The sequence below is a fragment of the Bombina bombina genome, chromosome 9 (assembly GCF_027579735.1).
Source record: "Bombina bombina isolate aBomBom1 chromosome 9, aBomBom1.pri, whole genome shotgun sequence".
NCBI lineage: Eukaryota > Metazoa > Chordata > Amphibia > Anura > Bombinatoridae > Bombina > Bombina bombina.
This window is the reverse complement of record NC_069507.1, coordinates 183,601,422-183,628,452: the sequence shown is the minus strand read 5'-3', so window position 1 is coordinate 183,628,452 and position 27,031 is coordinate 183,601,422. Positions and strand designations below refer to the sequence as shown.

The following is a 27,031-nucleotide window of genomic DNA, read 5'->3' as shown; positions in this document are numbered from 1 at the left end:
GTTGTTTTACCATGTGTAACTAAACATACTACATAAAAACCTCAAGGTGCCCACTTTCCCTTTACCACTTTGGAAATATTTGGGTAAGGCTAAAATTGTTTACTGCCCCATCTCAATGAGTTGCCCTGGTCTGTCTTTCTCAGTGTTTTGAGGAAACACAATTTCATTAACTACAAATCTCTATATTTAGGACTGTCAGAGTAGATGAAATGTTACGAGTTCTGTGTGCTTGTACTGTATAAATTAATTAGTAGTTGACAGAGTGCAAATGTATGCATAGGTGAACAGCTGAATATATTGATGTTTGGAATTTTTCAATCTGTTAAGTATATCAGGTATTTACAGTTGGCAGAGTGTTCCGAAAATAATCAGTTGCAGATAGATATTTTGTGCAATTTTATATTTTAAACCAGGTATCCGTTTACCATCTAGTATATTGTGATTTATTATAAAATATGTTTGAGAACAAGATCCTTATTGTTACAATTATTTGGATTTTGTTTGCATGTTAACAGTGTATATGCTTCAATTTTCTTATCTGGGAAATTTCTAACCATAAAGTAATTTGAAATAAACTTGTCAGATCCAATGGCAGAAAATAAATGTGGGGGGCACTTCCCCTGCAGAGCACAGTGCAGGACCAGGAAGTCGGGAACTTAGTCAGGCAGGTGGAGTCACAGATGATATTCCACAGGAGGGTGGTTGCAAAGCTGTGGGGGGTTTGTGCACGGAGCTGCGCAGTTTTGGGTGTGGCTCAACATAAAGGGACATTGGCAAGGAGGGCCATTTCTCACCCTCCTCCTAAGCCCAACAGGGTTGAACACTAAATATCGGGGGAAATTTTGCACCCACATAGAACTGACCCTGGTCAGATCACTTTTTCTGTTAACAAGGAAATAATTTTGTGTTAAAATTTGGTTTTTCACTAAAACTATTTACAAAACTTTTTTACAGAACCTGCGGTATGCAGTGCAACATTTTTACCCTAGTTATGCAGATATGTTTCTTCAAATAAAGCCAAGAAATATGTTTAGTTAATCATTTACAAATATAGATGCCTTTAAACTTTTTTTTTTCTTTTTTTAAATGTAGTCTTCCAGCATTGATGAAAGACGTGGAACTCGACCTAGATCAATGGTTAGATCCTTTACGATGCCATCTTCATCCAGACCTTTGTCGGTAGTGTCTGTGTCCTCCGTATCATCTGACAATACACCATCAAGACCTGGTTCAGATGGGTAGGTGCTTTTACATATCCCACTTTTATTCTACACCTTTAAACCATATTCACATTTTTGCTTTACTTTTTTTTCTTTGAAATGCGTCTCAATATTTTATTAAGTGGATTAAATAAACTTTGCCTGTGCCTTTTAGACCTAAAGGAACAGTAAAGTAAAACAGTACCAGCAAACTTTGTTAATTCAGATATAGCATGTCATTTTAACCAACTTTGCAGTTTACTTCTATTATCAAATTGGCCTTGTTCTCTTGGTATCCATTGTGGAACGGTAGACTTAGGAACAGCAATCCACTACTGAGAGATTAGCTGAACACATCTGGTTAGCCAATAAAAAGAGGCATTTATGTGCAGACAACAATCATATGCCAGCTCCCAGCATTGTTGCTCCTGAGCATACGTACGTATGCTATTCAATAAAGGACACCAAGAGAACAAAGTATATTTCATAATATATGTAAACAGAGAAGTTCTTTATAGTTGCATACCCTATCTTCTCTGTGAAAGTTTAATTTTTACTTTGCTGTCCCTTTAGTGCTAAAGGGGGCTGGGTTTCTGTAGTGATAAGAGAGCAAGTAGGATATATAATTTGCATTACTATTATTATTATTACTATTTATGAAGCACCAACATTTTCTGCAGAACTGTGACATCAGGTGTGTAATGAGAGGTTAATATTTACAAAAAGACAATTTCAAAGCATAATAAAGTGGAGAGACCCTTTATTATTATTATTATTATTATTATCAGGTATTTGTAGAGCGCCAACAGGTTCCGCAGCGCTATGAACATAGGTGGTATATAAAAACGATTACAGGTATCAAATGGGGAGAAAGGGTCCTGCTGAGAGTTGCACTGTTGTAGTCAGCTCTTATGAAGATGAACTACAAACAGCTGGGCTCATAGGCTTACATGCTATGGGGTTTTAGTGGATAGCAGTGGAGATAGGAAGGTTAGTGTAGGTTTTAAGCTTCCCTGAATAGTAGAGTCTTCAGGGAGCACTTGAAGCTTTTAAAACTAGCGGAGATTCTTGTGGAGCGAGGCAGAGAGTTCCATAAAATGGGAGCCAGTCTGGAGAAATCTTGAAGACGGGAATGTGAGGAGGTAACAAGAGAGGAGGAGAGTAGTAGAGCATGAGCGGAGCAAAGGGGACAGGAGGCAGAGTATCTGGAGACAAGGTCTGATATGTAGGGGGGAGCAGTGCAATTGAGGGCTTTGTGTGTCAGAGTGAGAATTTTGTGTTTAATCCTGGAGGCAAGAGGAAGCCAGTGAAGGGATTGGCAGAGAGGTGCGGCAGATGAAGAGCGACGTGCAAGGAAGATGAGCCTGGCAGAGGCATTCATTATGGATTGTAAAAGAGCTAGACGGCAGCTAGGAAGACCAGAGAGGATAGAGTTGCAGTAGTCGAGGCGGCAAACGATGAGACAGTGGATTCAAATCTTTGTTGTGTCTTGTGTAAGGAAATGTCTAATTTTAGCGATGTTTTTAAGGTGTAAGCGGCAAGATTTAGCCAAGGACTGAATGTGAGGAGTGAAAGAAAGATCTTAGTCCATTGTGACCCCAAGACATCGGGCATGTGAGGTTGGGGTAATGATGGAGTTATCAACAGTTATAGAGACATGGAGGATGTGTGTGAGTATAGTGGTAAGGGTAGAAGAGAGGGAGGGGAGTGGGGTTGAGGGGACAGGTAGTGAGGTGAGTGGATAGTATAAGGGCAGAAACTTCATCCTCTGTAACAGGGGCAAAAGAGCTAAATTTATGGCTATTTGGGTTTTGGATGATTGTGAGCTTTTGAGAGGGAGACCGGTAGTATGTTGAGAGCTGATTTCATTTCTGATGGAGTCTATTTTGTTGTGTATAAGGCTTAGTGACTAAGTCCTAGGAGGCGCTAATAGTAACCCAAAAGATGTAATGTATCAAAGGATGGTATAATGAAAATATTCCACAGTGTGTCAGTCCAGCCGCAAATTGGCTTTCTGTTCACTAGGGCTCCTCTTCATATGGTGTGGGAACCTCAGAGAGATTACTGGAAAGAAAACACAAAAGGGCGCCTCATAGTGTACAAGGAGAAAATAAATATCCCAATTGGGTAGCTCACAAACAGGGTGGTACTACCAAAACAATAGTGCATGTAAAGCAGGCTGGATGTAGCAGTCGCCAGCTGACCCAGTTGAACCAGGTTGTTCTTGCTGGCGAATATAAACTCCTCCCTTTTAGGATCCCTGGAAATCAAGCATAGAAGTACATCTCATAGTGTAGACTGTACTGTTTTATATAGTGACAACTCAAAAGATCCCAAGTGGGTAACTCATAATGTTCTTGGCACTATAGGAGTTATAGTACTTAAGGGCATGCTGGGTATCCCAGTCTCCAGCTGACTTTCTCTTCGGGTACACTATTCTGTTGGAGTTTCTGATTGCGGGGAAATGCCAAAATGGAAAAAGAAAATAATAAAATCCAGCCTGCTTTACATGCACTATTGTTTTGGTAGTGCCACCCTGATTGTGAGTTACCCATTTGGGATATTTATTTTTACTCACTAAAGGAAATTCAAGGGAACTTTTAAGGAATTATATGAAGGGAGGTATCCTATACAGCAATGATATGAGGTGAGGTATCCTATACAGCAATGGTACGAGGTGAGGTATCCTATAGAGAAATGGTATGAGGTGAGGTATCCTATACAGTAATGGTATGAGGTGAGGTATCCTATACTGCAATGGTATGAGGTGAGGTTTCCTATACCGCAATCATATGAGGTGAGGTAACATATACAGAAATGGCATGAGATGTGGTATCCTATATAGCAATGATATGAGGTGAGGTATCCTATACACCAATCGTACAAGGTGAGGTATCCTATACCGCAATGGTATGAGGTGAGGTATCCTATACAGAAATGGTATGAGGTGAGGTATCCTATACAGTAATGGTATGAGGTGAGGAATCCTATAAAGTAATGGTACGAGGTGAGGTATCCTTTACAGTAATGGTATGAGGTGAAGTATCCTATACATTAATGGTATGAGGTGAGGAATCCTATACAGCAATGGCATGAGGTGAGGTATCCTATACAGTAATGGTATGAGATAAGTTATCCTATACCGCAATGGTATGAGGGGAGGTATCCTATACAGTAATGGTATGAGGTGAGGTATCCTTTACAGTAATGGTATGAGGTGAGGTATCCTATACAGTAATGGTATGAGGTGAGGTATCCTATAAAGTAATGGTATGAGGTGAGGTATCCTATAAAGTAATGGTATGAGGTGAGGTATCCTATACAGTAATGGTAAACAGTAATGGTATGAGGTGAGGTATCCTTTATAGTAATGGTATGAGGTGAGGTATCCTATAAAGTAATGGTATGAGGTGAGGCATCCTATAAAGTAAAGGTATGAGGTGAGGTATCCTATACAGTAATGGTATGAGGTGAGGTATCCTTTACAGTAATTGAATGAGGTGAGGTATCCTTTACAGTAATTGAATGAGGTGAGGTATCCTTTACAGTAATGGTATAAGGTGAGGTATCCTATACAGCAATGGTATAAGGTGAGGTATCCTATACAGCAATGGTATGAGGTGAGGTATCCTATACAGCAATGGTATAAGGTGAGGTATCCTATACAGTAATGGTATGAGGTGAGGTATCCTATACAGTAATGGTATGAGGTGAGGAATCCTATAAAGTAATGGTATGAGGTGAGGTATCCTTTACAGTAATGGTATGAGGTGAGGTATCCTTTACAGTAATGGTATGAGGTGAAGTATCCTATACAGAAATGGTATGAGGTGAGGTATCCTATACATTAATGGTATGAGGTGAGGAATCCTATACAGCAATGGCATGAGGTGAGGTATCCTATACAGTAATGGTATGAGGTAAGTTATCCTATACCGCAATGGTATGAGGTGAGGTATCCTATATAGTAATGGTATGAGGTGAGGTATCCTTTACAGTAATGGTATGAGGTGAGGCATCCTATAAAGTAATGGTATGAGGTGAGGTATCCTATACAGTAATGGTATGAGGTGAGGTATCCTTTACAGTAATGGAATGAGGTGAGGTATCCTTTACAGTAATGGTATAAGGTGAGGTATCCTATACAGCAATGGTATGAGGTGAGGTATCCTATACAGCAATGGTATAAGGTGAGGTATCCTATACAGTAATGGTATGAGGTGAGGTATCCTATACAGTAATGGTATGAGGTGAGGTATCCTATACAGCAATGGTATAAGGTGAGGTATCCTATACAGCAATGATATGAGGTGCGGTTTCCTATACACAGGTTAATATATAATGAATAACCACACTTACAATGTTGCTGTTTTTACATTATAGGCAGTAGTTCATAATGATCATTCATTTATAGTTTCACAAGCTGGTAAACTCTTACTCAAGAATTAAGAGAGTTTATGTGCTTAGTTTTAAGCACTGTACTTTTTTCTCTTGTTAAGTGTATCCAGTCCACGGATCATCCATTACTTATGGGATATTCTCCTTCCCAACAGGAAGTTGCAAGAGGATCACCCACAGCAGAGCTGGAGCTGCTATATAGCTCCTCCCCTAACTGTCATATCGAGTCATTCTCTAGCAAGCCTCAACCAAGATGGAGGTCGTAAGAGGACTGTGGTGTTTTATACTTAGTTTATTCTTCAATCAAAAGATTGTTATTTTTAAATGGTGCCGGAGTGTACTGTTTATCTCAGGCAGTATTTAGAAGAAGAATCTGCCTGCGTTTTCTATGATCTTAGCAGAAATAACTAAGATCCATGGCTATTCTCACATATTCTGAGGAGTGAGGTAACTTCAGAGAGGGAATGGCGTGCAGGTTTTCCTGCAATAAGGTATGTGCAGTTAATATTTTTCTAGGGATGGAATTTGCTAGAAAATGCTGCTGATACCGAACTAATGTAAGTAAAGCCTTAAATGCAGTGAGAGCTACTGGTATCAGGCTTATTAATATAGATGCATACTCTTATAAAATTGTAATATAAAACGTTTGCTGGCATGTTTAATCGTTTTTTTATGTATTTGGTGATAAAACTTATTGGGGCCTAGTTTTTTTCCACATGGCTGGCTTGAATTTGGCCTAGTAACAGTTTTCCTTAGGCTTTCCACTGTTGTAATATGAGTGGGAGGGGCCTTTTTTAGTGCTTTCTGTGCAGCTAAAAATACTGACAGAGACATTCAGTTTCCCTCTGCATGATCCAGGACATCTCTGGAGGGCTCAAAAGGCTTCAAAGTCGTTTTTGAGGGAGGTAAAAAGCCACAGTAGAGCTGTGGCAGTTGTTGTGATTGTTTTAAAAAAAAACGTTTTTGTCTTTTATTATTCCAGTTTGGGTATTAAGGGGTTAATCATCCATTTGCAAGTGGGTGCAATGCTCTGCTAACTTGTTACATACACTGTAAAAATTTCATTAGTGTAACTGCCTTTTTTCACTGTTATTTCAAATTTTGACAAAATTTGTGTTTCTTAAAGGTGCAGTAACGTTTTTTATATTGCTTGTAAACTTGTTTAAAGTGTTTTCCAAGCTTGCTAGTCTCATTGCTAGGCTGTTTAAACATGTCTGACACAGAGAAAACTACTTGTTCATTATGTTTGAAAGCCATGGTGGAGCCCCATAGGAGAATGTGTACTAAATGTATTGATTTCACCTTAAACAGTAAAGATCAGTCTTTAACTATAAAAGAAATATCACCAGAAGATTCTGACGAGGGGGAATTTATGCCGACTAACTCTCCCCACGTGTCAGACCCTTCGCCTCCCGCTCAGGGGATGCACGCTAATATGGCGCCAATTATATCAGGGACGCCCATAGCGATTACCTTGCAGGACATGGCTGCAATCATGAATAATACCCTGTCAGAGGTATTATCCAGGTTGCCTGAATTAAGAGGCAAGCACGATTGCTCTGGGGTTAGGAGAAATACAGAGCGCGCAGATGCTGTAAGGGCCATGTCTGATACTGCGTCACAATATGCAGATCATGAGGACGGAGAGCTTCAGTCTGTGGGTGACATCTCTGATTCGGGGAAACATGATTCAGAGATTTCTAATTTTAAATTTAAGCTTGAGAACCTCCGTGTGTTGCTTGGGGAGGTATTAGCTGCTCTGAATGACTGTAACACAGTTGCAGTACCAGAGAAATTGTGTAGGCTGGATAAATACTATGCGGTACCGGTGTGTACTGATGTTTTTCCTATACCTAAAAGGCTTACAGAAATTATTAGCAAGGAGTGGGATAGACCGGGTGTGCCTTTTTCCCCACCTCCTATATTTAGAAAAATGTTTCCAATAGACGCCACTACACGGGACTTATGGCAGACGGTCCCTAAGGTGGAGGGAGCAGTTTTTACTTTAGCAAAGCGTACTACTATCCCGGTTGAGGACAGTTGTGCTTTTTCAGATCCAATGGATACAAAATTGGAGGGTTACCTTAAGAAACTGTTTATTCAACAAGGTTTTATTTTACAGCCCCTTGCATGCATTGCGCCTGTCACGGCCGCGGCGGCATTCTGGTTTGAGGCCCTGGAAGAGGCCATCCATACAGCTCCATTGACTGAAATTATTGACAAGCTTAGAACACTTAAGCTAGCTAACTCATTTGTTTCTGATGCCATTGTTCATTTGACTAAACTAACGGCTAAGAATTCCGGATTCGCCATCCAAGCGCGTAGGGCGCTATGGCTTAAATCCTGGTCAGCTGACGTGACTTCGAAGTCTAAATTACTCAACATTCCTTTCAAGGGGCAGACCTTATTCGGGCCTGGTTTGAAGGAAATTATTGCTGACATTACTGGAGGTAAGGGTCACACCCTTCCTCAGGACAGGGCCAAAGCAAAGGCCAAACAGTCTAATTTTCGTGCCTTTCGAAATTTCAAGGCAGGTGCAGCATCAACTTCCTCCGCTTCAAAACAAGAGGGAACTTTTGCTCAATCTAAGCAGGCCTGGTAACCTAACCAGTCCTGGAACAAAGGCAAGCAGGCCAGAAAGCCTGCTGCTGCCTCTAAGACAGCATGAAGGAACGGCCCCCTATCCGGCGACGGATCTAGTAGGGGGCAGACTTTCTCTCTTCGCCCAGGCGTGGGCAAGAGATGTTCAGGATCCCTGGGCGTTGGAGATCATATCTCAGGGATATCTTCTGGACTTCAAAGCTTCCCCTCCACAAGGGAGATTTCATCTTTCAAGGCTATCTGCAAATCAGATAAAGAAAGAGGCATTCCTACGCTGTGTGCAAGACCTCCTAGTTATGGGAGTGATCCATCCAGTTCCGCGGACGGAACAAGGACAGGGTTTTTATTCGAATCTGTTTGTGGTTCCCAAAAAAGAGGGAACCTTCAGACCAATTTTGGATCTAAAGATCTTAAACAAATTCCTCAGAGTTCCATCTTTCAAAATGGAAACTATTCGGACCATCCTACCCATGATCCAAGAAGGTCAGTACATGACCACAGTGGACTTAAAGGATGCCTACCTTCACATACCGATTCACAAAGATCATCATCGGTTTCTAAGGTTTGCCTTTCTAGACAGGCATTACCAATTTGTAGCTCTTCCCTTCGGGTTGGCTACAGCCCCGAGAATATTTACAAAGGTTCTGGGCTCACTTCTGGCGGTTCTAAGACCGCGAGGCATAGCGGTGGCTCCGTATCTAGACGACATCCTGATGCAGGCGTCAAGCTTTCAAGTTGCCAAGTCTCATACAGAGATAGTTCTGGCATTTCTGAGGTCGCACGGGTGGAAAGTGAATGAGGAAAAGAGTTCTCTATCCCCACTCACAAGAGTCTCCTTCTTAGGGACTCTTATAGATTCTGTAGAAATGAAAATTTACCTGACGGAGTCCAGGTTATCAAAACTTCTAAATGCTTGCCGTGTTCTTCACTCCATTCCGCGCCCTTCGGTAGCTCAGTGTATGGAGGTAATCGGCTTAATGGTAGCGGCAATGGACATAGTGCCATTTGCGCGCCTTCATCTCAGACCGCTGCAATTATGCATGCTGAGTCAGTGGAATGGGGATTGCACAGATTTGTCCCCTCTGCTAAATCTGGATCAAGAGACCAGAGATTCTCTTCTCTGGTGGTTGTCTCGGGTACACCTGTCCAAGGGTATGACCTTTCGCAGGCCAGATTGGACAATTGTAACAACAGATGCCAGCCTTCTAGGTTGGGGTGCAGTCTGGAATTCCCTGAAGGCACAGGGATCGTGGACTCAGGAGGAGAAACTCCTTCCAATAAATATTCTGGAGTTAAGAGCGATATTCAATGCTCTTCTGGCTTGGCCTCAGTTAGCAACACTGAGGTTCATCAGATTTCAGTCAGACAACATCACGACTGTGGCTTACATCAACCATAAAGGGGGAACCAGGAGTTCCCTAGCGATGTTAGAAGTCTCAAAAATAATTCGCTGGGCAGAGTACCACTCTTGCCACCTGTCAGCAATCCATATCCCAGGCGTGGAGAACTGGGAGGCGGATTTTCTAAGTCGTCAGACTTTCCATCCGGGGGAGTGGGAACTCCATCCGGAGGTGTTTGCTCAGTTGATTCATCGTTGGGGCAAACCAGAGTTGGATCTCATGGCGTCTCACCAGAACGCCAATCTTCCTTGGTTCTTCAACCTGGCTTATGTGTTTCCACAGTTTCCTCTGCTCCCTCGACTGATTGCCAAAATCAAACAGGAGAGAGCATTGGACTTGGTATGCAGACCTAGTGGACATGTCATCCTTTCCACCATGGACTCTGCCTCTAAGACAGGACCTTCTGATACAAGGTCCTTTCAATCATCCAAATCTAATTTGTCTGAGACTGACTGCATGGAGATTGAACGCTTGATTCTATCAAAGCGTGGCTTCTCCGAGTCAGTCATTGATACTTTAATACAGGCAGGAAAGCCTGTTACCAGGAAAATCTACCTCAAGATATGGAGTAAATATCTTTATTGGTGTGAATCCAAGAATTACTCATCGAGTAAGGTTAGGATTCCTAGAATATTGTCTTTTCTCCAAGAGGGCTTGGACAAAGGATTATCAGCTAGTTCCTTAAAGGGACAGATTTCTGCTCTGTCTATTCTTTTGCACAAGCGTCTGGCAGAGGTTCCAGACGTCCAGGCATTTTGCCAGGCTTTGGTTAGAATTAAGCCTGTGTTTAAACCTGTTGCTCCCCCGTGGAGCTTAAACTTGGTTCTTAAAGTTCTTCAAGGAGTTCAGTTTGAACCCCTTCATTCCATTGATATCAAACTTTTATCTTGGAAAGTTCTGTTTTTGATGGCTATTCCCTCGGCTCGGAGAGTCTCTGAGCTATCTGCCTTACAATGTGATTCTCCTTATCTGATTTTTCTTGCAGATAAGGTAGTCCTGCGTACCAAACCTGGGTTTTTACCTAAGGTGGTTTCTAACAAGAATATCAATCAAGAGATTGTTGTTCCATCATTGTGTCCTAATCCTTCTTCAAAGAAGGAACGTCTTTTACATAATCTGGACGTAGTCCGTGCCTTGAAGTTTTACTTACAGGCTACTAAAGATTTTCGCCAAACATCTAACCTGTTTGTTGTTTACTCTGGACAGAGGAGAGGTCAGAAGGCCTCGGCAACCTCTCTTTCTTTTTGGCTTCGGAGTATAATACGTTTAGCCTATGAGACTGCTGGACAGCAGCCCCCTGAAAGGATTACAGCTCATTCTACTAGAGCTGTGGCTTCCACCTGGGCCTTTAAAAATGAGGCCTCTGTTGAACAGATTTGCAAGGCCGCGACTTGGTCTTCGCTTCACACTTTTTCCAAATTTTACAAATTTAATACTTTTGCTTCTTCGGAGGCTGTTTTTGGGAGAAAGGTTCTTCAGGCAATGGTTCCTTCCGCTTAATCTTGCCTTGTCCCTCCCATCATCCGTGTACTTTAGCTTTGGTATTGGTATCCCATAAGTAATGGATGATCCGTGGACTGGATACACTTAACAAGAGAAAACATAATTTATGCTTACCTGATAAATTGATTTCTCTTGTAGTGTATCCAGTCCACGGCCCGCCCTGTCCTTTTAAGGCAGGTCTAAATTTTAATTAAACTACAGTCACCACTGCACCCTATGGTTTCTCCTTTCTCTGTTTGTTTTCGGTCGAATGACTGGATATGACAGTTAGGGGAGGAGCTATATAGCAGCTCCAGCTCTGCTGTGGGTGATCCTCTTGCAACTTCCTGTTGGGAAGGAGAATATCCCATAAGTAATGGATGATCCGTGGACTGGATACACTACAAGAGAAATAAATTTATCAGGTAAGCATAAATTATGTTTTTTTTGGCATTAACAATAAATATTTTAAAAGGTCACAATGTTTAACCTTACTGTTTTTCTTTACCGTTCCCCAGGCAAAATATATGTACTCTCCAGTTTGTTGCAGCCATGATATAGTTTGGTGTAGGTTAGAACGAGAGTGTTTATGCATATTTAAAATGCTTAGTTTGCCTTTTGGCGTCCCTGATATTGTAGTCCGCTTCCTTGGCACCTTTCCCAGCGCTAGTCAATTTCATTGCACTCTGCAGACAGGGTTCCAGAGATTGACAATGGCATGCGCCCAACTGGCAGCTGAATGCTTCTGTATCTGTGTTTGCATCTGATGTTTAACATAAAAAAAAGAAATGTTGCTTATTAAAACATTTTTTAAATGTTTCATAGTGTAAGGAAGGGTTAGACAAAAACCAAATGCTTAAGTCATTTTTTTATAGTTATTAAATGTTTACTAAGTGGCAGCTGCTAAGCAACACTTGGCATTGAGACTGTAAAGGGAAGTTTGCTATGCGTAAAATAATGTGTAGCCTCTTGTACAGTTGAGTAGGGATATCTTTGGAAATAATAGGGGACTTCAAAATCGTTTTTCATCTTTACAACAGCTTATTAAACCTTCTGGCTGCTAATAAATACTGTTAAATTGAAAGTTTGTTTGCATTTCTTTTAAATCCATTACTAAGTTATTTGTCATCCTATTACTGCATTAAAAAAAAAACACATTTTAAATAATGTATGTAAAATGTCAACATTTATACATTTCTGCAATACACAAATGAGCGTTAGTAATAAAGGGTTAAAATGTGCAGGGAATGCTCTTTGTCTGACCAATACAACACATCATGTTAGTAAACCTAGATATGTCTCAGTAGCCTGGTTAAAAAATAAATAAAAAGATGTGAGAGATGTAGGGGCTTTGTGGGGTTTTTTTTTTTGTTTTTTTTAATCAATATTATTTCTCTTGTAAGGTGTATCCAGTCCATGGATTCATCCTTTACTTGTGGGATATTCTCCTTCCTAACAGGAAGTGGCAAAGAGAGCACACAGCAGAGCTGTCCATATAGCTCCCCCTCTAGCTCCACCCCCCAGTCATTCTCTTTGCCGGCTCTAAGCAATAGGGTCTCTCTCGGAAGGGTAAAGTGAATGTGGTGTTAGATTTGTAGTTTTTGTTCTACAAGGAAAAGTTTGTTATTTTTAAATGGTACCGGTTTGTACTATTTACTCTCCAGCAGAAAAGGGATTAAGATTTCTGCAGAGAGGAAAATGATTTTAGCATGTTGTAACTAAAATGCACTGCTGTTCCCACACAGGACTGAGGAGTACAAGAAAACTTCAGTTGGGGGGAACGGTTTGCAGATTAAGCTGCAATAAGGTATGTTCAGTCATTTATTTCTAGACAAGACTGTGATAATGCTAGAAAAGGACTGATAAGATCCCCATGAGGGAAGGGTAAGCTTTATTCAGAGACTAAGTATGGAATTACAAGCTTGCATTACAGGGCTAATTTATGCTGGTTGACACTTTTTTATGGGTTGACACTTTTTTATGGCAAACGGTTTTTACTTATAAACATTGTTTTTGAGACACTTAGAAGGTCCTTTTGGGTTTCTTTCAGGGCTGTTACCCACATGGCTAGTATTATAACTCCTAGGAGTGTTTCTTTAGGCCTCACAGCACCGGAGTAAGGTGGGAGGGGCCTACTTTCATGCCTCAGATGCGCAGTTAGATGGACTAGATCTTCAGGCTGTGTTCACATGGTGGCTCCTGCTACAATTTGAGGACCCATAAGAAGCTTTTTCCCCATAAATCCAACTCCTAAGGGAAGGTAGGGCCACAGCAGAGCTGTGGCAAGGTGCTAAATTTGTTTTAACCGGTCTGTTAGCTTACTATTGATCCGGTTCGGGCATTAAGGGGTTAATCGATTTTTTTTGCTAGCTGTGCAATCTTACCAATGCTTTAGGTACATACTGTGAAAATTTCAGAAAGTTTGGTGCATTTTTCACTGTTTTGGAAAATTGTGTGCCCTTTTTATTTATTAAAGGCACAGTAACGTTTTTTTGCAAAGTGTGTTTTTGCTTGATTAATGTGATTTCTAAGCCTGTTTGTCTTACTATTAGTCTGTTAAACATGTCTGTCACCAAGGAAAATCCTTGTTCAATGTGTTTAGAAGCCATGGTGGAACCCCCTCTCAAAATGTGTCCCACGTGTACTGATATGTCTATACATTTTAAAGACCATATTGTTGCACTTAAAAAATGTGGCCCACGATGATTCTCAGACAGAAGGTAATGAGGTTAGCCCGTTGACCTCTCCCCAAGTGTCACAACCAGTTACGCCCGCTCAAGCGACGCCTAGCACCTCTAGCGCGTCTAAATCTTTTACCTTACAAGATTTGGCGGCAGTTATGGATAATACCCTCTCAGTATTTTTATCTAAGCTGCCCGTGTTACCTGCCAAGCGTGATAGCTCTGTTTAAGAACAGATTATGAGCATTCTGACACTTTAGTAGCCGTATCCGATATATACTCACAACGCTCTGAAATGGGGGCGAGGGATGTGGTGTCTGAGGGAGACGTTTCCGATTCGGGAAAGGTTACTCCTCAGACAGACTCAGATACGTTGGCCTTTAAATTTAAACTAGAACACCTCCGTTTGTTCCCCCTCCTGTTTTTAAGAAAATTTTGCCCATAGCTGACACCACGCGGGACTCGTGGCAGACGGTCCCTAAGGTGGAGGGGGCTGTTTCTTCGCTAGCTAAACGCACAACCATACCAATTGAGGACAGTTGTGCTTTAAAGACCCTATGGATAAAAAATTAGAGGGTTTACTTAAGAAAATTTTTGTTCATCAAGGTTTTCTTCTCCAACCTATAGCGTGCATTGTTCCTGTAACTACTGCAGCTGCTTTCTGGTTCGTGGCGCTGGAAGATTCGCTCCAGACGGAGACCTCATATGAGGATATTATGGACAGAATTAAGGCTCTTAAGCTGGCTAATTCTTTTATCACAGATGCCGCTTTCCAACTAGCTAAGTTAGCGGCAAAGAATTCAGGATTCGCCATTCTGGCGCGCAGGGCGTTATGGCTCAAGTCTTGGTCGGCCTATGTGTCGTCAAAATCCAAACTGCTGAACATCCCTTTCAAAGGAAAGACCCTTTTCGGGCCTGAATTGAAAGAGATTATCTCAGAAATCACTGGGGGAAAAGGACATGCTCTCCCTCAGGACAAATGCTTTAAGACAAAGAACAAACAAAATAATTTTCGTTCCTTTCGAAATTTCAGGAGCGGTCTCGCTTCATCCTCCCCTGCTGCGAAGCAAGAGGGTAACACTTCACAACCCAGGGCAGCCTGGAAACCTTACCAGGGCTGGAACAAGGGTAAACAGGCCAAGAAGCCTGCAGCTGCCCCCAAGATAGCATGAAGGGGGGGTAGCCCCCGATCCGGGAACGGATCTAGTAGGGGGCAGACTCTCTCTTCCCTCAGGCCTGGGCAAGAGACGTACACGATCCCTGGGCCTTAGAGATTGTATCCCAGGGATATCTTCTAGAATTCAAGGACTCCCCTCCAAGGGGAAGGTTCCATATTTCTCGTCTGTCTACAGACACGACAAAGAAAGAGGCGTTCTTACGCTGTGTAGAAGCCCTACATACAATGGGAGTGATCCACCCAGTTCCAATTGCGGAACAAGGGCTGGGGTTTTACTCAAACCTGTTAGTGGTTCCCAAAAAAGAAGAAACTTTCAGACCAATCCTGGATCTCAAAATTCTAAACAAATTCCTCAGAGTCCCATCATTCAAGATGGAGACCATTCGGACAATCTTACCAATGATCCAGGAGGGTCAATATATGACTACCGTGGATCTAAAGGATGCGTATTTACACATTCCTATCCACAAAGATCATCACCAGTTTCTCAGGTTCGCTTTTCTGGACAAGCATTATCAGTTTGTGGCTCTCCCTTTTGGGTTGGCCACTGCTCCCAGAATTTTCACGAAGGTGCTAGGGTCCCTCCTGGCGGTGAGACAAAGGGATCAGTCCAGCGCCAAAAAGGCCAAGGGACAAATATACAAAACTGCCAATACTTTAAAATATAGATTTATTACAATCAAATACAGCGATATACGGTAAAATAGGAGTTAAAACAAATCATTGGCAATTGGTGCCGAGCATATATTTAAAAAATGCAATAAAAGAAAATTAGTTTAAAACAATAAAATTGCTAGCAAAACCAAAATCAAGAAATCAATACCAGCCTAACGAACTGGTTAACAACATAGAAGTCTTGGGTACGTGTTGGGTAAACCAAGCTATCTAAGCATACAGAGCGTAGGAGGCTGTGGGTTAAAGATGTCAGTTATGGATCCATAGTGTGGTGTGCACCGTGGTGAAGTAAGGGAGGTTCGTGTAGCGTGATGTGAATGATCCAATTAAAGATCAGACCTGGGTGTGGATACTTACAAATTGCAACAACAATAAAAACAAAAATACAATGTGGCAAATTACAACACAGTTGAAAAATGTATAATGAAAAAAACCTATAATTATGAAAAAAACATCATGAAAAAACCACAAAAAATGATGCCGGGTGGAGACTAAGACTCCAATACAAAAGGATGGTGATCGATCCTGAAAACAAGTGGAAAGTCAATCAAAAAAGGCAAATACGCAGTCAGTGATCAGAAAAAATTCAGAAAAATTTTCTTCAACAAAGGATGGTGGAGAACAAAGTTGATGTAAAAAACAATACAAAAATTTTTTTCACAAAAAATTCCAAAAAATCCCAAAAGTTCAAAAAATAAAAAAGGGGGTGGCAGAAGAATTAGTTCAATAAAATCCAAATGTGGCCAATCCAAATAATAGCACAGTGGTGTGCCAAAAAACCAAGTCAAAACACGACAAAGCAGAGTGAGGAAATAGGAGTGTAAAAATTGTGAAAAAATGTAAAAATATGTAAAGGTGTGACAGGATAAATTCCAAGGATCCCAATAAACTTTAGGCAATCAGCGGCTCTTATTGTCGTCCCTAGTAGATACCTGTAACCCAAAATAACAACATAGCGTGATACAGTTTAAATTAAGTAGTAATCAAATGGAAAGATGCTTACCAAAGGGTCTACGCGTTTCGGTCCTCAATAGACCTTTTTCAAGACTCTATATTTGTCCCTTGGCCTTTTTGGCGCTGGACTGATCCCTTTGTCTCAGTAAACTCTTCCCTCTGGGGTAGGTTAGACCCCATTTTTGGTCACAGCTTAGGGCACTCTTAGCGCTAGAATACCACTACTATTATATATTCCCTCCTGGCGGTGCTAAGGCCGCGGGGCATAGCAGTGGCGCCTTATCTAGACGACATCTTAATTCAGGCGTCAACTTTCCAAAGAGACAAGTCTCACACGGGAATTGTAGTGGCCTTTCTGAGGTCTCACGGGTGGAAGGTGAACATCAAAAAGAGTTCTCTCTCCCCCCTCACAAGAGTTCCCTTCCTAGGAACACTAATAGACTCGGTAGAAATTAAAATATTTCTGACGGAGGTCAGAAAGTTAAAACTCTTAACTACTTGCCGAGCTCTTTATTCCATTCCTCGGCCATCTGTAGCTCAGTGCATGGAGACAATCAGATTAATGGTAGCGGCAATGGACATAGTCCCTTTTGCACGGATACACCTCAGACCACTGCAACTATGCATGCTCAAACAGTGGAATTGGGATTATGCAGATTTGTCTCCTCAAATACAGTTGGACCAGGGGACCAGAGATTCTCTTCTCTGGTGGTTGTCTCAGGATCACCTGGCTCAGGGAATGTGTTTCCGCAGACCAGAGTGGATCATCGTAACGACCAACGCCAGTCTGTTGGGCTGGGGTGCTGTCTGGGACTCCCCAGGGCTTATGGTCTCGGGAAGAAGCTCTTCTCCCGATAAACATTCTGGAACTGAGGGCAATATTCAACGCTCTTCAGGCATGGCCTCAGCTAGCTGCGGCCAAATTCATCAGATTTCAGTCGGACAACATCACGACTGTAGCTTACATCAACCATCAAGGGGGTACAAGGAGTTCCCTAGCAATGATGGAAGTAACCAAAATAATCAGGTGGGCGGAGGATCAATCTTGCCACCTCTCAGCAATTCACATCCCAGGAGTAGACAACTGGGAAGCGGATTTTCTAAGTCGTCAGACTTTTCATCCGGGGGAGTGGGAACTTCACCCGGAGGTATTTGCCCAGCTGACTCAGCTATGGGGCACTCCAGAATTGGATCTGATGGCGTCCCGTCAGAATGCCAAACTTCCTCTTTACGGGTCCAGGTCCCGGGATCCCCAGGCGGTGTTGATAGATGCTCTAGCAGCGCCTTGGTCCTTCAATCTGGCCTATGTGTTTCCACCGTTTCCTCTCCTTCCTCGTCTGGTTGCCATAATCAAGCAGGAGAGGGCGTTGGTGATTCTAATAGCGCCTGCGTGGCTATGCTAGACTTGGTATGCAGACCTAGTGGACATGTCATCCGTTCCACCATGGACTCTGCCAATGAGGCAGGACCTTCTACTTCAAGGTCCTTTCAAACATCCAAATCTAATTTCTCTGCGTCTGACTGCTTGGAGATTGAACGCCTAATTCTATCTAAGCGTGGTTTCTCTGAGTCGGTTATCGATACCTTGATTCAGGCTAGAAAGCCTGTGACCAGGAAAATCTACCATAAGATTTGGCAAAAATATCTTTGTTGGTGCGAATCCAAGGGTTACTCATGGAGTAAGATTAGGATTCCCAGGATATTGTTCTTTCTGCAAGAAGGATTGGAGAAAGGATTATCAGCTAGTTCCTTAAAAGGACAGATATCTGCTTTGTCTATTCTTTTACACAAACGTCTGGCAGAGGTACCAGACGTTCAAGCATTTAGTCAGGCTTTAGTCAGAATCAAGCCTGTTTATAGACCTGTGGCTCCGCCATGGAGTCTGAATTTAGTTCTTTCAGTTCTGCAAGGGGTTCCGTTTGAACCTTTACGTTCCATAGATATTAAACTTTTATCTTGGAAAGTTTTGTTTCTGGTAGCTATCTCTTCTGCTCGAAGAGTTTCAGAGTTATCTGCTTTGCAGTGTGACTCACCTTATTTGGTGTTTCACGCAGATAAGGTAGTTTTGCGTACCAAACCCAGTATTTTTCCTAAGGTTGTGTCTAATAAGAATATTAATCAGGAAATTGTTGTTCCTTCTCTGTGTCCTAATCCTTCTTCGAAGAAGGAACGTCTGTTACACAATCTTGATGTGGTTCGTGCTTTAAAGTTCGATTTACAAGCAGCTAAGGATTTCAGACAAACAACTTCATTGTTTGTCATCTATTCTGGTAAGAGGAGAGGTCAGAAGGCGACTGCTACCTCTCTTTCCTTTTGGCTGAAAAGCATCATCCGTCTGGCCTATGAGACTGCTGGCCTGAGCCTCCTGAAACAATTACTGCTCATTCTACCAGAGCAGTGGCTTCCACATGGGCTTTTAAAAATTAGGCTTCTGTTGAACAGATTTGTAAGGCAGCGACTTGGTTTTCGCTGCATACTTTTTCCAAATTTTACAAATTCGATACTTTTGCTTCTTCGGAGGCTATTTTTGGGAGAAAGGTTTTACAAGCAGTGGTGCCTTCCGTTTAAGGTACCTGTCTTGTTCCCTCCCTTCATCCGTGTCCTAAAGCTTTGGTATTGGTATCCCACAAGTAAAGGATGAATCAGTGGACTGGATACACCTTACAAGAGAAAACAGAATTTATGCTTACCTGATAAATTACTTTCTCTTGTGGTGTATCCAGTCCACGGCCCGCCCTGGCTATTAAGTTAGGTAGATTTTTTTTGTTTAAACTACAGTCACCACTGCACCCTATGGTTTCTCCTTTTTCTTCCTAACCTCCGGTCGAATAACTGGGGGGTGGAGCTAGAGGGGGAGCTATATGGACAGCTCTGCTGTGTGCTCTCTTTGCCACTTCCTGTTAGGAAGGAGAATATCCCACAAGTAAAGGATGAATCCGTTGACTGGATACACCACAAGAGAAAGTAATTTATCAGGTAAGCATAAATTCTGTTTTTTTTCACTTGTTAGTTAAAGAATGGATTTACTTATTATCACTTTTTTTTGTTGCAATTGTTTTTCAAAATCCAAACTCCACCCACCAATGTGCTTATTTGGAACAGTGATTTTTAACCTTTTTTTTGCCGTGGCACACTTTTTTACATAAAAAAATCCTGTGGCACACCACCATCCCAAAATTTAAAAAAAATCACACATTGTAGCCTAATACAGCATATATATATACACATACAAACACACACACACACATAGTGTATGTATTGTGCTGTTATGCCATGCCTCCTACAAACTACCCCTGCACTGGGAGTAAAAAACAAGCAAAGTTTAAAAAATATGTCACACTGTTGTCAGTCTGCCGCGGCACACCTGAGGATCTCTCACGGCACACTGGTTGAAAAACACTGATTTGGAAGCGCTAATCAGGACTTACTGGAGTAAACCAGGCTAACCTTTATGTTACTAAAATCTTCACTGTTTTGCAGTTCCTTGGCTCATATCATCTTTGCTGAAGCCAATTAATTACAGTTATGTAGCAGGGTTAGGTTTGTAAAGCCTGCCATGTGCTGCTTTAGCTGTGAGAAAAGGGAACTTAAGTTACTGGAAAAGGGGCCAAAATCCATAATAAAAGTATATTGCAATTTGCTTTTAAATACAACAGTTTATAAATTCTTAAGGTATTTGCATTCCCTTTAAGACTTTATAGTGCAAGTCTGCCTTTACCGTTTTGAAGTTCAATGTAGACATTTCTTTTACTAGTTTTTAGCCAAATCTGATTATTAAAATGTTTAATTTGCTTATTATTGGATTTTCTTCTCATTGAAAATGAGTGGTTTTTCATATACCTTATGTTTTAATTATTAAACATCTTGTATCTCATACCAAGCACAGATTTTTGTGATAGAGTGTGTGTTCGTATATCCTAATATATATATATATATATATATATATATATATATATAAAAATAAATAAATAGTTTTTCTCAAAGTACACACAACACTTACAAAAATAAATATGTGAAACATTTTCAAATAAACATCTTTGTTCAATATAAGAAAATATTGACTTTGAGTGATCCCTCAAAACTGTGTAGACAAATATTTCACAAAAGAATAAGTACAGCAAATATTATTGCTATTATCCATTATATGATTTGACGGTAACCCATAAGGATTAACTAGGTTCATGTTTGTCTCTTGAAAAAAATATCACATTTTTTACTGACGTGATCAATGTCTCTTTCAGGTTTGTTCTTGAACCACTTTTGCCAAAGAAGATGCATTCTAGGTCTCAAGATAAATTGGACAGAGATGATCTGGATAAGGAGAAAAAAGAAAAAAAGAAAGAGAAAAGGAATAGCAAGCACCAAGAGATTTTTGATAAAGAATTTAAAACTACTGAGATTTCATTGCCACAATCTGAAGCAGTTATTCTATCAGAAACGGTAATTAAAGTCTAGATCTTATTTTTATAATAAAATAAGTTACATTACCTTTACATTAACTCATATAATATATTTGATCTGTTTTGTTTGATTTTTTTTTAGCAGATTATAGTTGCTATTAAAAGCTACAAAAGCATTTTTTTAAAGGGCATTAATCTCAAACAAAACTTTGTCGTACATATAAAAGAGTAGTAACACTATATATTTAAATATTTTATTTTGCATTAAAAAGGTTACAGTGGTTTAAATTGATATTAATAACAACAGGAAATGTATGTTTGTGCACAATTTATCCCTAAAAACAGATATCAGGGCACAGGGGGATAAGGGCAACTCCAGGAGCTCTCTTGGTAAACAAGGACATGCCCTACCCGCATTAAAAAATGTTTATTTAGGACAATTTTATTTATTTAAAAAATGTAATACATTCTGCAAACACCCTCACTAATGGGCACTAAAGGGAAATAATACATTTAATATCCCTTTAATGATGTGATCTATTTATTGCACTCCATGAGTTGTCGCCTATGTCCTTTACATTTCTTTAACTTTAATAGTAGTAAAACATTTGATCTGTGTAATATGAACAACAGAGAGTGCTTGTTATGATGCATTTGTAATTCATCCATATACTCTACACCCTTGTGCCCTTGCAAATTAATGCTATAAAAAAGTAGTAGTTGTGTTGAATTCTTGTTGTTGTTGTTGTTAGGTATTATTACAATTAGCTAAGGTTTTAAAGCACATTAGAATGTCACCATGCACCTCCTTCATGATGTCCATACTTCCTGGTTTACAAAATACTCATATACAGAACTATATTTTTAAAAGAATTTGCTAACACATGTAGAAATAGAGATTTAAAGTGAATGTAAACTTGAGCATAGTCGCTCAAGTCATAGGATAGAATTTAAAAAATGAATGAGACTTTCATTCATCAAATGTGTAGTATATAGTTATCTTATAAAAAATTTACCTTGTCAATCAATTTATTGACAGATGACAAATTTGCAATCCACTAATAGTTGTTTCTCCCCCCCCCCCCCCCGGGCCGTGACGTTTGTGGCTGAACGCCCCGGGGGGAACAATAATTAGTGGATTATAGATTTGTCATCTGTCAATCAATTGATGAATATGGCGGGCGGAGGAACGGCGCTTATCCTTATAGCATTACAAGGTAAAAATCTCAGAAGATAACTATATACTACACATTTGATGAATGAAAGTCTCATTCATTTTTTAAATTCTATCCTATGACTTGAGCGACTTTGCTCAAGTCTAAATTCAATTTAAAGTGTGGATGGAACATGAGATATAAAACAATGTCACAGAAAACGTTTCAAGTGACAACTGACCCATCAATCACTAAATGGCATTTCTTTATTAGAAATAAAATGTAAAGGGTAAATGTTCAAATTACAGATAAGCCCATTAAGACCACAGAGGCCAAAGAGTCAAGTTCTCAGTGTTGCTGGAGAAAGAAGATTTTCCGTATCTCCGAGTCAAGCTACTTCACAGCAACCTCCACCAATTACCCCAAGAGCTAAGCTGACATTTAGCCTGTCATCAAGTAAGTATTAACTTTACATGTTTACAGTTAGTTAGATCCTAGGCTTTTTTCTCTCTCGATTGGTAGCCAACTCTTCTATTTTGCATTTGTTGTAGAGGTTTGTTAAAGGGACAGTCAAGTCCAATAAAACTTTCATGATTCAAATAGGGCATGTAATTTTAAACAACTTTCCAATTTACTTTTATCACCAATTTTGCTTTGTTCTTTTGGTATTCTTAGTTGAAAGCTAAACCTAGGAGGTTCATATGCTAATTTCTTAGACCTTGAAGGCCGCCTCTCATCTGAAAGCATTTTGACAGTTTTTCACCACTAGAGGGCATTAGCTCATAGATAACATTGAGCTCACGCACGTGAATTTACCGTTGAGTGAGCACTGATTGGCTAAACTGCAAGTCTGTCAAATTAACTGAAATAAGTGGGCAGTCTGCAGAGGCTTAGATACAAGGTAATTACAGAGGCAAAACGTGTAATTATTATAACTGTGTTGGTTATGCAAAACTGGGGAATGGGTAATAAAGGGATTATCTATCTTTTTAAACAACAAAAATCTGGTGTTGACTGTCCCTTTAAGGGAAATTTGTATCTGCACAGTTAGACCAATCAGATTAACTGTTCACACAGTGCTAAGCCACAGAAGAAAATGCATATACAGAATTGCAAATTAGCGCTTTAGGAAATGGTCTCTACTGATTAGAAAAAATGTGCATTAGCAAAACTTATAGGGATATAAAACAGTATGTTTCATTGTTTTAATAAAAAACACTAAAAAAAATTGCTTATACTTAAAGGGACATGAAACCCCAAAATATTTTTTTTCATGATGATTTAGGTAGAACATACCATTTTAAACAACTTTCCAGTTTACTTCTATTATCAAATTTGCTTCATTCTCTTGGTATCATTTGGTGAAGGAGAAGCAATGCACTAATGATTTCTAACTGAACACATGGGTGAGCCAATGACAGTCTGTATATATATATATATATATATATATGCAGCCACCAATCAGCTGCTAGAACCTAGGTTCTTTGCTGCTCCTGAGCTTACCTAGATAAACCTTTCAGCAAAGCATAACAAGAGAAGTAACCAAATGAAATAATAGAAGTAAATTGGAAAGTTGTTTAAAATGTTATGCTCTGTCTAAATCATGAATGTCTATTTATGACTTTACTGTCTCTTTAATATTCCTTTAATAGAAATTATTGCATATATGTATTATCATCATTTTAAAAGGATTTTACCTTTTTGTTTCTTTGTTAAATTTAATTTGTGCAGTGTCCATTACTTCCTGTCAAAGCTGTACAAGGGGGCTGGTGTCTCTACGGGAAGGCTTATCTAGCGTGATATCATAAAACCTCTAGAGTAACATGAGCTGGTTTATTAGAAAAACAGGGATTTAGATTTGCCCATGCTCAGAAGAGGCGAATGCAACCTAAGTTGCAAACATCAGTTCTCTTATTTCCCTGAGGGCAGTGGCTTGCTGTATTTTTTTTTTTTTACATAATCTGTTTCTTTTTATGTTTGCTTTGAGTTAAAATTAATATTTTTAAAAATTGCCCTAACTTGGTTACTTTTCACATTACGTTTCCTGTGAGGAAGTTTAATTTAAAATAAAACTGTGTTAGGGCACTTATAATTACATGAGTAGATTACAGAGCAAAGACAGACAGATGGACAGAGTAAGATCTAAAAGCCCACCAACACCAACTGATTGAATTTGATCATTAGTTACAAAGTAGTAAAATATGAATCAGTTGATACATATTATTCAAAAATACATTACATTATATTAGAGAATGACATTTTTGGGCTATAATGGCCATTTAAACGGACAGTCTACTTGAATTTTGTCATGACTATCCCTTTAAACGCCACCCACCAATGTCTTTATTTGGAGGAGCAAATCTCATCTTAAGTCCATAGATAAAAGGGCTTGCCACTGTCATTGGCCCCATTTATAAAATTGTTTAATCTGTGTAGGGGCCATTTAGATGCAGGTTTGCTTATGCACAGTTGTACGACCATTGCTTCTTTACGTGTCCGCAACTTTAGAGTTTGCAGACATCACTCATTAGTCCGGGATAACTTATATGCTCTGAGCAATTGGTCTGCTTTCGCACAGTTGGTTGTGCAAGAGCAGGGGAGGAGTTGCACAAGCAACTAATTGGGCAATCTTCAATTCTGGCAGCCGATGCTGCTCCAGAGGCATGCGGACAGGTTCTGTTTGTGAGAACGTTTGCACGCAGAATTATTGTGTTAATAAAATCTCCATTGTTCATCTTCAGCAAAAATGAAAGGACAAAAAAATGCAAATTAGGGAGAGATATGTGACAAGCCTGCCATGTGATATTTCAGGACTAGAAAATCCACAAATTACATGGAAAGGGGGCATAATAAATAATGAAAGTATATTGCAATGCATAATTAAACATCTAATATTACAATATTAAAGTGTGCCTACTGTCCTTTTGATTAGAGCTGATAGTCAATAGTACTGCAAATTTCTTCTGGTCCTTGTGTAAGTGGAATAACAGTTAAGAGTAAAATAAATAAATATATATATATATGTGTGTGTATGTATGTACAGCTCAAATGTAAATCTATTGCCGAAAGGTTACTTATAAATATATATGACATTTCTTCAAATTAATATTTTTTTATGAATCAAGGTAGTTACAAGAATATCACTATATACCAAGTGACGGATCATTAAAATAGGAAAAGACACAATGGCTTCTATTCATTAAAATGCCTGTCATTAATTATGTATTATGAAGGACCAATTGAGTATATCCTGCAAGAAGAGGACCAGTCAACACAGTAGATTTGCATAATCAACAAATGCAAGTTAACAAGACAATGCAATAGTACTTAGTCTGAATTTCAAATGAGTAGTAGATTTTGACAATTTTAAAAGTTATGTCTTTTTTCCACTCCCCCTGTACCATGTGACAGCTATCAGCCAATCACAAATGCATACACGTACCATGTGACAGCCATCAGCCATTCACAAATGCATACACTTATTCTTGCACATGCTCAGTAGGAGCTGGTGACTCAAAAAGTTTAAATATAAAAAGACTGTGCACATTTAGTTAATGGAAGTAAATTTGAAAGCTGTTTAAAATGGCATGCTCTCTCTGAATAATGAAAGTTTAATTTTGATTGAGTGTCCCTTTAATGCTGTGTACAGGTCACCTAAAATAGGCTAATTGCAGATGAATTGAATGTTGCATTGTGGAGGGCTAACTCAGATCTTCAACAGGAATTATCCACTCGGTTTGGTCCTTAATAAAAATAAATTAAATATTTCAACAGGGACACTTTTTAACATTTGTGGGGTGCTGGGCAAGACAAATTTGCGGGGCCCCGCAGCCCAGCACTCTTATTCCCCTCCACCTTGTATGCCTTTCCCCAACATTTAGTGTTACCTATATAAAGAATACCAGTATATATTACACTTCCTGATACCATAAACACTTCTTCATAAACAAAATACAGGATATACATTGCACCTTCTCATACCCTCACCCCTGAAAGTGCGGGTCCCCCCAAAGCATGGGGCCCTGGGCAGGTGCCCCTCTTGCCCTGGATATCAAGTCGCCTACTATTCACCTGCAATTCATCTCTTTGTGAATGGAGCCCTATATGTTAAAAATGTGTTTAGCTTTATTATTAGGTAAAAAAACCAAAAGTGACTTAGTGCTGTGTCCTTTTACAAAATAGGCATATAGAACTGCTACACCATAGCCTCAGAATGCAATTATACGCAAGTATTCACAAGGGTGGTCCTAAGTCATTTGATTTTCCCTTTCTCTTTTTCACAACAATTAACACTTTTTGAAACGGACATTAAACACTTAAAGTGATGGTGAATCCTAGCTTTTTTGAAATGCTAGGATTTACCAGTGCTACAACTAAAGGGCACTTTCAGTCATGAAGTATAAAATATTTACCTGCAGCATATTCCGCACTGAGCGACTCAGGCCGCCCATGGCAGAATGCTATTTTTTCATTGAGGTCATGTATCCACATCTTAGCCAATAGCCTAGCGGACCAGTTGGCATTATGCTGTATGGCTGGCACGCTATTGGCTATCATCACCTCATCGATAAAATAGCATTCTGCCGTTGGCGGCCTGAGGCGGTCAGCGCGGCATACACTACAGGCAAGTAAAGGAACTTTCAGCATGAAGTATTTTATACTTCATGATTGAAAATCCACTTCATTTATATCACTGGTAAATCCTAGAGTTTCACAAACACTAGGATTTGCCATCACTTTAATAAATGACAAATAGAATGATGTATATTAAGCAAAGTTTGAGAATAATAGGCAGACATAAAGTGGCCATAAAACGGTAGACATTACCAGGCTTTAACCTAGATTTCCTTCTCACCTGAGGCCAATTAGGGAAAGTTATAAATGGGTCACTAGAGTTTATAACCAATGAC

General features: G+C 39.9%; 1 protein-coding gene across 1 annotated transcript in view; it reads left to right on the top strand.

Annotated features, from left to right (window-relative positions):
* DOCK1 (dedicator of cytokinesis 1) overlaps positions 1–27,031 on the top strand; it is an 827,740-nt gene that overhangs the window by 797,212 nt on the left and 3,497 nt on the right. Inside the window, exons 48-50 of the mRNA XM_053692513.1 lie at positions 1,093–1,238; positions 20,809–21,007; positions 22,430–22,577. Coding sequence (XP_053548488.1) covers positions 1,093–1,238; positions 20,809–21,007; positions 22,430–22,577 — 493 coding nt within the window. The remainder of the gene's footprint in view (positions 1–1,092; positions 1,239–20,808; positions 21,008–22,429; positions 22,578–27,031) is intronic.